Raw genomic sequence first — 10,956 nt, 5'->3', positions numbered from 1 at the left:
TTATCCAAATTAAAAGAAGGAACTAAAATTGAGTTGGATACATCAACATCAAAGCAATTGTTCGTTAACCACGATGTCAATTGGGGAACAAAAAAATTATGGCTAATTGCAAACAAGGACATCTAAATAATGGCTTTAATTGCATTAACATATTTCATAAACTATACCTTGCATTATCCCTTACACCCAATATATCTTAAAAATACATCTTCTATAAAAACATTTTTAGCTTTTTTTTTTTAAAAAAAAAAATCCAAAAGATAGCTATGATGTACCTTTTACTCTTGCCATGGTACTATAAAAAAATTCTTTTCATCCCTTTCTTTTTCTTTATCCGGGAAAGCAAATATTGCCATTTTTTTTATCTGTCTCTCCTGGAAAGCAAATACTAGGTATGAACATAGTGAAAAAACCTTTTTAACTTGTTGTATTAGGAAATGTGATTTTGTAAGAGCAATAATATGGCAATATATACGCGGTTTAATCATGGATGAAAGAGAGTTGTATAGGGGTCCCATATATACTTTTATGTTTAAACTTTAAAGAATGTGTTGGTAAAAAGTGAAGTTGAAGGCCCATTAGTTTCGTTAGTGCTTGGCATATACATTGGAGATTTGGAGGTGGTCTCAACTCTCAAGTCTGGATCTCCGGTTGCCTAAATCATAAATAACATTTGAGATGGTGATCTATCCCCTCATACCTTTGGCCCAATCGACCATGTACAATGGTTAATTTAATTAAAACTAAACAAAAATTATGAAATTGACAATTGACCACTATACATATGCAATATATTCTCTCCATAGTCCAATCCATAATGAGAAAGAGAAAAAAGTGATACGAATAGGGTAAAAAGACATTACTTTTAGCACAAATCTTGAACCCGTAAGTTAACTACTTGTTCAATAGACTTGGTTAATATCACAGGCCACTTTCCCTGATGACTAGTACTCAACACTGTAACATCTTGTTTTACATATTTGGTGCTGTTTTTTTTTTCAACGCCACCAGTGATTTAGTTGGGTGACTTGGTGTCATATGTCATTTTACCAATTTACTCTTATCTTTGGTCAAGGGAAAGTGATTGGGTTGGGTGTGAGGCCACTTCGTGTGCGAACTCTGTCTATGATCATCTGCCTCCCAGATAAATCTTCTTCATAACCCACAACCTGCCATTATCATTAATTCATTATCATTATGAGTGTATGTGAATTTAATGTTTGTTGGATAGCGCTATGATACATAAATAATTGAAGTTTTATGTAAATGCAAGACAAGAAAAAGAGTAGAAACCTGGGATTCTGTTTGTGTTTCACTGAAATTTCCATAAATGCCCCCTGTATTTTCTCTTACACCAGGGGGGTTGCTAATGTCATCCTTTTCATTAGACCTGGAACTATATAAAAAAGAGTCATGTCATGTGTGATGTACATATATATATAACATATTGCTTCTATCCAAACTATTCTCTAGTAGGTGTTGCAATTTTATTTATTTAAAATGGAAACTGGAAGACATTTCAACTTTTAAAGAACTCATCAATAAAATGTAGGGAAAATTGCAGGATATTTCAACATTCTTTACTCTTTTTACCAAAATAAGCAATGTACTTACGTTTTTACCCATAATAGCAATGCACTTACGTATAACATATTGCTTCTAAACTATTACAAGTGTATCGATGTGAGTAATAATAATAGGCAGCATAATAGTATTTGCTATTAAAGGAAGAAAAAAAGAGTTAAGTACATTGCCTATATTGGTAGCAAGAGGCCAAGAGTAAAAATACATTGCTGTTTCCTGCAATCTGCCCTTAAATTTATACATCAAAATATGTTATTATGGATTTTTTTTCCTGGTCTTTCTTACACCAGAATACCAACCCTAAAATTTAATTTTTTATAAAAAAACAGAAAAGCTAACCATGAGTTTTTTTTTTTTTTTTTTGGAACCCTAAAGAAGAGAAATGACAGGCAGAGGCAATGAATAGAGAAAGCAAGATAAGATGTGAGTCACCTCCGTGTCCAGTGCTTAGATATCCCAAATGCAGAATGGGAATCCTCCTGAGAATGAAGATCAGATGTGAACACCTGCTGAATTCATTCCAACAATAACAAGGATTAATCCCATCCAATATCAAAAAAATAAAAAATAAATGATCAGAGCATCAAAGGAAGAGATACCTCGGATGCATTTTTATCAGGTGTTCTCTCAGGTGACATGTGATCGTGAATCTAAAACACAGGAAGGTTAAATATTAACAATCCAATTCTCACAAGTCACAACAAACAAAACACTAAGAGGGAATTGGAATCTGTTTTTTTTACCTTACTTGTCTGCTCCAACAAATCCTCAATAGCAGCAGCAACATCAGGGACTGATTTAAAAACTCCGCCTCCCTCTCCCAAGTCAATTTCAGTGGCCTTATTTTCAGTAGTAGAGATAATCCTGCAGACAGAATCTAGGACACGTAATCCAGAAGATTCTGTAACACTTTCAGTAGAAAGCTTTGATCTTTTACTCCCCATAACCTTAGATTTAGATTTCACCTCCTTCCTTATGCTTCCTGCTCTGTTATCATCTTTTTGACTTTGACCATCAATGGTTTTCAGATCCTGAGATTGAGATTGAGATGCACCAGCTGTAGAAACCATTCGAGCCGCCTGAGTTGGATACTGGCTCATGGTGCACATTCCAGCCTCACGCTCACTCGCTGTAGCTTCTTTTGGCAAAAATCCACTCCAATCAACAACTTTGTTCTGACACAAGTACCAAAAACATTTTTTCAATAACAATTAACAAACATGTATACAAGGATTAAATACCAACAATAACATACTTTCATTCATTTGTCTTTTATTTATAGCATCCCACTTCATGTCTTCTTATTACAAAACAACAATCAACTGAATTACACCAACCTTATCCAAATACAAACCATTTTTCACTGCTATGATTGGTTCAATGACTTAACAAGAAAAAATAAAATGAAAAGTGCAATGATGTAATTTGCTAGTTTTTTTTTTTTGAAGTACATTGCTTCAGTAAAAAAAAAATGTAGTATGTTTCTATTTCTTGCATTTAACACAATAGAAAAATGGCCCAACCTGGTTAATGGACTCCCAAAGCCACTCGATTGTAACTGTATGTATCCCCCATTCATGGGCAGCCTCGAATTTTGGACCTTCAGTGAATTTGCATATTAAATAGTTGACCTTTTTAGTAAGCCGTTTGACCAATTTTCCTCCAAGAACATGGCACACGTTTCTCAATAGCTCTTTATCCTTATCCTCGTATTGGGATACACAGAATTGAAGCCCAGTAAATCCAGGTAAAGGAATTTTGCATTGTAGTGGAGAGAAGAGAATGTGACTGCTAACATCAAGTAAGCGTGCATCCTTTACCAAAAATGTTCAACTTTTATTAGTTTTTATCAATTAAAATGCATAAAAAGAGAGAGATAAATGCAGCATAAAAACAAGATATGTCAACAGAAAGCTCATATATAGAAGCTAAACCAGCACAAAAAGAGGAAAGAATGCATTAATGATATTAGAGAAACCCTAACAACTAAGCTAGATAGCAAATGTAGCAAATAGACATATTCTAGTGGCGTCATAGAAAATACTTGTATCATGCAATTGTCTGTCATATGTTCAGGTTAACAAAATGGATTCTATTTGGCTAGTGGCCACATTTAATAGATGAATTCAAATACCTGTAGACATGAGCGAATCCAGTGAGAAGATACATTAGTAACACCATTAAACTGGGTTCGACTGCATAGAACACCATGGGCTTCAACAGTGTAATTAACATTCTTCTCTGTCAAAGTATCCACCACCTTCCCACCCCCTTCATGAATCCAGTCAACTATTTCACCTCTCTAAACAAACCAACAATCATTAATACATCCAAAAAAACATTCATACAGGTAAAAGATTCAAATAACATAAAGCAAGTGAATCAAATTTATAATTTAAAGAAAGGCAAGCTTACTTGAACATCAGGGAAGGTACTGGAAAAGCGAAATGATCGCCCTCTAAATACACTCGACTTATTGTTCTGCTTTTCATTGTTGATGCCATGCTGCACTTTCTGTTGGCCCTTATCCAAACTGCCAATATTAGAAAACATATGTTGGTTAAACTCATAACCCAAAGCTTCTTGAGAGAGCTTTCATGTGTGTGTGTGTGTGTGTATATATATATATATATATATATATATATATATATATATATTCATGGTAACTTTGTATACCTTTGACTTTGAGACTGATCATTTCGCAAAGGTGGTTGAACGGTGGAGGTGTTTCCTGGTTTCAGACCAGGAATGGCACTCACAAATCCCTTATTAAAGGGCAAGGAATCTACAAATCAGGAAATGCGTCAGTGAACAAGATAAACCAATTGAGACAGAGTTTTCAAGGTTTAGTCAAAACTTGTGACACTGCCATGGTTGTCATGGTGAAAATATGATATAAATGCACATGGTTATTTAGTATATAGGCAAATTTAAGGAACATGAGAACCCCTTAGATATTATGAAAAGAATACCACACCTTTTGGGAGGAGCAAATCATAAGCAACGTGTCTCCGAAGTACAGGAAGTTCTTTCTTTTCACGTTCACAATCTTCAAGCCATACTGTTTTTACCACATTGATGACACCCATAGCAGAAAGGCTCCTTACCTCTTTCTTCTCACTGCATTATTCATAGAAAATGAGTGGCACATAAACAAATTAATAAAATATAATATAATTAATTGGCATGAAAAGATACTTGCGTTTCGGAGGGAGTTCCAACAACAATGTGTGTTAACTGATCATTAAGAGACATATAACGAGAACCACTTCCTCTTCGAACCATGTTCACCAATCGACGCATTTCAGGAGCATCAAAACCAACAAGATGAATTTTGCAATTCAAAAAGTACAAATCGTTGCCTTCAGATTGAGAATCTTCAGCAACACAACCATCAATGTCCATACAAGTTTTAGGCTGTATGGTAGGAGTTGTCTTCTCCTCACTAATTATACCAGGAATGTCTGAGCAAGTAGAGGCCATATTCTGTGAGAGAGTTGCTTCCAGATCAGCATCTGCCATCCCATCACATGAAATCTCTTGATGGGTTATGGAAATTGGAGCACCCTGTGAGTTTCTGATAACTTTCTCTTGGCTGTGTTGCCTCTTTAAGGAAGTCCTCTGACTATTCATAGATGTGCCAGGACTTCTCTGGACAGGATATGAATCCTCATTCAAACATGCTATTCATCACAAAAGATAATTCATAGTCAGAAGACTAACAAACTGAAGAAAAGGGTATACATAAGATCTGTTTCTTTTCTAGACTGAATAAAGCATCTGTATGGGATTAAATGGCCATTTTATCCTTACATTTTTCAAAAAATCACACTACTAATCAATTTTTATGTGAGCAGTTTGGAGAAAAAAAGAAGCGCAAATAGATAAAGAGGTTGGTGTCTTAATACATTAAGCCAGGTTTTTGTGGCTTTACCCACTAAGTTATTCTGTCCAAATTAAGTCAAAAAGAAACAACCATGTATAGCTTTCCAGATTAAGTGCTTAACCCATGAAGCCCATTAACTCAATCCAAGTGTGACATTGAAGTTTAAGTATTACCTCTTCTAGCAACAGACTGATCGAACCATGTTCTAGTAACAATACGAATGTGACCCCATCTTTTTGCAACCTTGTATTTGTCACCTTCAGGGGCGTGGGTTAGTGGTTAAGGAGACATTAGTTTTCAAGACAATTTACAAGATGTATTGGGAACAATCCACTTAAACTATGATTAAACATGATTCACAAAATGATTAAGGATATATCACACACTAGATGAGTACTCTTTCTTGTGAGTTCAGCAGAATATTTGCCCCCATTCTGTATGACAAGCTTTTCTATCTCCTTACGCGCATCTGTAAGAAACAAACATATTAGCCACACATGAGAGGACCATAAAATGTTAAGAAATTCACAGTTAACATATTTTGATTTTCATGATAGTCAACCTAAAGGCACTTGGGTGACGCTAATTGTCAGCCCAGAAAATGGAAGAACTCTGTATGAGTCATGAGGAACAACACGGTGCTCTTTCCAGCACTGGTGCAGCCAACTCTCAGAGACAATTGGTTTCTTCAAAGTGTTCAAAGCCCACTGCAAAACATGTAAAGAAAAGCAAATTAGATGACTCAACAAGCTTCAAAATAATCGTTGGTTGAGAGCCTAAAAGTATTGATCAAAGCATGATGAAATTAACAATAATATTCAAACTTGAAAATATGATAAAACAAGAAAGAAAATACATAAGTTATTACCCATGTGAAAATAGAACAGAAGCAAACCTTATATTTTGCAGCTAGTACATTCTTCACAATGACAAAGTTAATGTCCATTGATGCTTTAGTTTGCAACAAACCTCCCATAGCAGTCACTAACTTGTCAAGCTCATCCTACAAGACATTTTTAGAAAGAAAAAAACTATGCAGTTAGCTGGGTAAGAAACGAAGTTGTCTAAAGATATATTTACATATAAATTTTTAAAAATAAGATGAATCAAGAAACTAGAGATGAAACATCAAACATCCCCTCAAATACTACAACCTGAAACTTTATGAATAAAAAGAACATATATCTTAGATAAAGACAGAAAAATTTTATCTTCACATTTGTAAATTTATCCTTTGTATTGGGCCCATCATAAAAAAACTCATCCGATTAAGGAAGAAGGTCAGATATTACAAAAAAGAAAGGAAATACATTCTATTCACAACAATACTAGTGAAGATAAGTAATAACCACAGGAAAAGAACCTTTCCCTCCTTTTCAAAGCCAGATGTCAGTATATTAACTCCGTCCATTGCAAGGCAACATGTGAATCCTTGTTTTGGCAGCACTCTATTCTCTTTTGCACACGAAAAAACACATTGAGGACCTGGAAAAGGTACAAGTAGCTCATTGTAACACACCAATCTTCTTACTAAACAACTTCTTTGACATGTCATATGCACCTCCTAGTAGGGTATCACGCTTAAAACTTTTAACTCATTGTAAAGTGTAAACTGACTGACAAGAATCTATATTTAGGTATTACTTATAATGCCAAGGTTTTCTAGCTGCAGAACAAAAATCCCAGGAAAAAAAATTACTTTTAATTTTCAAATGCATCAGTTTCTTAAAGATCAAGTACTATAAGGATGTAGGGGTACTGATCAGTTCATATTAATAGTCATGTAATTTAAAACAAGGGTGAAATGATGTATGTATTTTTACCCCAGCTATCCATTTCAAGAAAAAAAAAGTCTAGAAACTGTTAGTTCATCAGAATGATTTTAAGTGAATACTTTATATATCTGAAGAGATGAATATACTCCTATGATATAGTTTGCCTTTGCCATAATAACTCTTAGTTATCAAAACTTACAAAAATCTAATCAACCATTGCCAACTCAAATTATGTGCCTTCTAAGTACTTGCAGTACATATCAACTAAGGATACAAAAATTCAAGTAGTTCAGAATAAGATAACATGCATAATGAAATTTACTGTTGATTCTTAATATAAATTTAAAACCTAAACGAAGTGACAGTGAAAGGTCTGAACAAACAAATAAAGATCAAGGAACCTGGAAGGGTAAGCTCACAACCATACCAATCAAATTACAACCTTTCTGGCGCAGATCATTGAACTTTTCCTGCAAAAAACATTGGAATCAATTGGTAAACTTCAAATTCTTACAAATAAACAGCCAATATCTACCAGTACTAATACAAGATGCATATACATGATCTCGAGAGGAGATAATGTGGTAATCATCAGGTCCATTCCGGGAAGGATCACAACACAGGAAGATCTCAGCTCCATTATCTTTCAAAACGTCGTGAAGCGAAGCGAATATCTCAGGCGGCACTAAATTCCTAGACATGAACACATTCGCTCCCTTGAACGTCGTCTTCCTCATCATCTACTCAAACTTTTCTCCGCCTACTAAATAGCAGAGAAAAATATATTATTAGTCAACAAAATTGAATTAAACAGGATCAAGTTACCGTAATCCAGCAAAGTAGCTAGCTTCATATAGCATCGAAGCTTAATTTGCAATACACAAATTGCTACAGGTAATTAGTTACGTAAATCAAGGAGACAATTATAACGAACCTCTTGGATCCGATTCGAAATCTGGGAAAAAATCGCCAGAAGATAGTGGGTGGATTGGGTGATGTGCTTTTCCTTTGAGACGTAGGCGGGAAGAGGGTTTTCTTTGCTCGGAAACGAAATAATGAGATTTTCGGTTTTAGGGGCCAAAATTTTTAAACCCTATAAAAACAAACTTTAACCGCGATATTAGGCGAACAAAATCCATATTTCAGTTTTTGCTGTCTCATTGCTAGCCACTATAACTATCATTTATTTCTTTTTACATTTTCAGTATGAAAACATTACTTTTATAACGAAAATTATTGCTCGAACTTGTATGCCTTTAAAATGGAATTACAAAATTAATAATGTTAGACTCTCAAATGTTCAAAACTTTCATTACATATCTAACAACAAAAATGTTCATATTTCTTTTCTTTTTACTCCGACCATGTTTTCCATGTTAAGTATTTCACAATTCAAATCAATGTTTTTTTCTTTTAGACAAAAAACATCACTAAAGCATATAAAATTGATCCGTGACTCAACCCGTGAGATGAGATGATGTGGCAACCAAGTCACCCGTGGAACACCATTTCTTCATGAAAGTAAATGGGTAGTGGTGTGAAGAGTTTTATGAAAGGTTTAAAAAAAAAAAGATTTTTCTCTATCTCTCTCTCTTCCTCCCCTTCCTCTCTGTCTCTATTTCTCTCTTTTTTTTTTTGTCTTCTTCCAAGTCATTAGTAACTTATTAATACTATTTTCAATGGTTTGTGACTTGATATTTTGGATGAGGTGATTGACGATCTCCTCGAATCTGTATATTAATTTATCAGCTATTCAATATAGCCTAAATGATTTTTTTTTCCAAATTTATCAGTTATTCAATATAGCCTAAATGATTAATATATCGGCTATTCAGCACAACATATTCATGGCAAAAATACAAGTACAAGTTGCAAACCTTAAAAACAATGCCTTTATAAGAGCTTACAAGTGAAAGATGAAGGAAATGTAAACCTGGTACGAAGCATATCACATTCACATCGATAGAAAATAGAACTTAAAATTATTTGAAGGAATGCAAAATGATTGAAAATAAGAAAAAGCTCTAAAATATTTCTAGGATCCTTTTGGTAACCTTGATTCTCAAGTGTTTCTTTATTAGTAATTTTTTTTATACAAAATTTGGTTTACTCATACTAGTTTTTTGCTAGACCTTTAGACTTTTTTTATACAAAATTTGGTTTACTTATACTAGTTTTTTGCTAGACCTTTAGGGCCTGTTTGATAATGAACTGATTGGGTCCGGTCAGCAAGTTTCGGCTGACTCGGTCCGACCAGGCTGTTTGGTAGAGCCCTAAATTGGCTGACTCGGTCAGCAATAGCTGACCAATCTACTGACTCGGTCCAATTGAAAATTGTTGCTGACCCAAAAAGAAAAGCCATCGTTCCCTTTGTGCCCTTGCGTCCTAAAAGAAAACACACAAAAACGCACGCCTCTATTCAACAGCCGGCATCGCTTCTTCGTTTCCACCACTCCTCATCCACACAACCTGAAATCAGCAGCTTCCTCAGGCGACTTCGACGCCTTCTCAGCCTCTGGCAATGTCGACCTCCACAACAACAAGTACGCATTTGGTTTTTTGGTTTTTTTTTCTGAAGTCAGTTGATGATATGATTTTTTATCTATATGAAATCAAACCATGCGTTTATATCAGATTATTTGTATGAAATCAAGAATGGAGTTGAGATGAGATTCGATTATGATGTATTTACATAGTATGTACAGTATGCAAGTCCAGACAGCTATGCAAGAGGATTTCAACAAAACTTCTCATCTGGTTATTCATTTGGTTTAGATTTTTCCTTTTAGGTGTATTTATATGTTTTGAGGATTTCATTTATGTAATTTTGTTGTATGGATAGCAAGGATATCAAATTACTTGATTGTTAGATATCTTCTAAACCTTTGCCATATGATATTTAAGCATGCTTCAAAATGGTTGTTGTTGATTATGTTTCCAATTTCTTAAGGCTGGCTAGCAAGATGGATTATGGATTATTAAAACTATTAGTATGTTCTTTTAATTGAACTGCATTAAAAGACCATCTGTTTGTTGTTTTAATTGAATTGTATTAAAAACCCATTATTAAGTATATGGATGAAGTCAAACAAATAGCGAACAAGCTAAATAATGGTTTCTAGAGTTTTCTTTCTTTTAAAGGTCTTGATCTATGAATTAAGTTAAAGCCATGAGGTGCAGGTTGAAATCATTTTGGGTTGCTCAGTGTCTCTTTTTAGGTCCTTGGGACTAAGATATTATATACCTTTTGAAAATATAATTTTGTTGCCTAATTAGACAAGAAACCAAAAGATTGCATTCCTTTGATCTGTTAGTTTCAATTTCCTCTATTAGACATCTGTTAGTATTTGTGTGTTTTTGTCATCTCAATTGGAGTTCTAAAATGCCCCCCCTAATATTATACATCTATTAGTATTTGTGTGTTTTTGGTTCTTTTGTCATACCACGAAAAAATAATAGAACATAAGGGTAAAATTGTCATTTTCAACAGTCAGCACAACCAGTCAGACCCATAATCAAACAATATGGTTTCAGTCAGACTTCAGACCCAGTCAGACTCTGACTCAGTCAGATCTTACTCAGTCAGCAACTATCAAACAACCCCTTAGACTGACATGGACCGGTACTCTGAGATCGATTTTGAATCAGCTTTGTTGAAAATGGTTTTCAATTGAAAACAACCTGTCTTGGATAGATTTAGATTGGTTAAAG

General features: G+C 34.4%; 1 protein-coding gene across 1 annotated transcript; it reads right to left on the bottom strand.

Moving 5' to 3' along the window:
• Nucleotides 1–754: 754 nt before the first annotated feature.
• Nucleotides 755–8,311, bottom strand: MEI1 (transcription coactivator). Its single transcript, XM_079068384.1, has 19 exons — nucleotides 8,180–8,311; nucleotides 7,806–8,008; nucleotides 7,673–7,715; nucleotides 6,834–6,955; nucleotides 6,366–6,473; nucleotides 6,033–6,177; nucleotides 5,848–5,939; nucleotides 5,644–5,737; nucleotides 4,783–5,267; nucleotides 4,562–4,700; nucleotides 4,261–4,369; nucleotides 4,000–4,117; nucleotides 3,719–3,886; nucleotides 3,108–3,398; nucleotides 2,328–2,759; nucleotides 2,184–2,234; nucleotides 2,017–2,093; nucleotides 1,294–1,396; nucleotides 755–1,169 (listed from the first exon to the last, which is right to left on the bottom strand). The coding sequence occupies exons 2-19, from the start codon at nucleotides 7,983–7,985 to the stop codon at nucleotides 1,071–1,073; spliced, it is 2,856 nt and encodes a 951-aa protein (XP_078924510.1). The 5' UTR covers nucleotides 7,986–8,008; nucleotides 8,180–8,311; the 3' UTR covers nucleotides 755–1,070.
• Between the last annotated feature and the right edge of the window lie 2,645 nt (nucleotides 8,312–10,956).

This window comes from Lactuca virosa, chromosome 1, assembly GCF_052849685.1.
Source record: "Lactuca virosa cultivar CGN04683 chromosome 1, Lactuca_virosa_CGN04683_v6, whole genome shotgun sequence".
NCBI lineage: Eukaryota > Viridiplantae > Streptophyta > Magnoliopsida > Asterales > Asteraceae > Lactuca > Lactuca virosa.
This window is presented reverse-complemented; position numbering and strand designations above follow the sequence as displayed.

Excerpts from the sequence above, each read along its gene's own strand:
- MEI1 (XM_079068384.1), bottom strand. The coding sequence starts at position 7,985 with ATGATGAGGAAGACGACGTTCAAGGGAGCGAATGTGTTCATGTCTAGG. Across the intron at positions 2,760-3,107 it reads TTTGGGAGTCCATTAACCAG|AACAAAGTTGTTGATTGGAG; the intron begins GTTGGGCCATTT and ends TACTTGTGTCAG. Across the intron at positions 2,094-2,183 it reads CTGATAAAAATGCATCCGAG|CAGGTGTTCACATCTGATCT; the intron begins GTATCTCTTCCT and ends GAATGAATTCAG.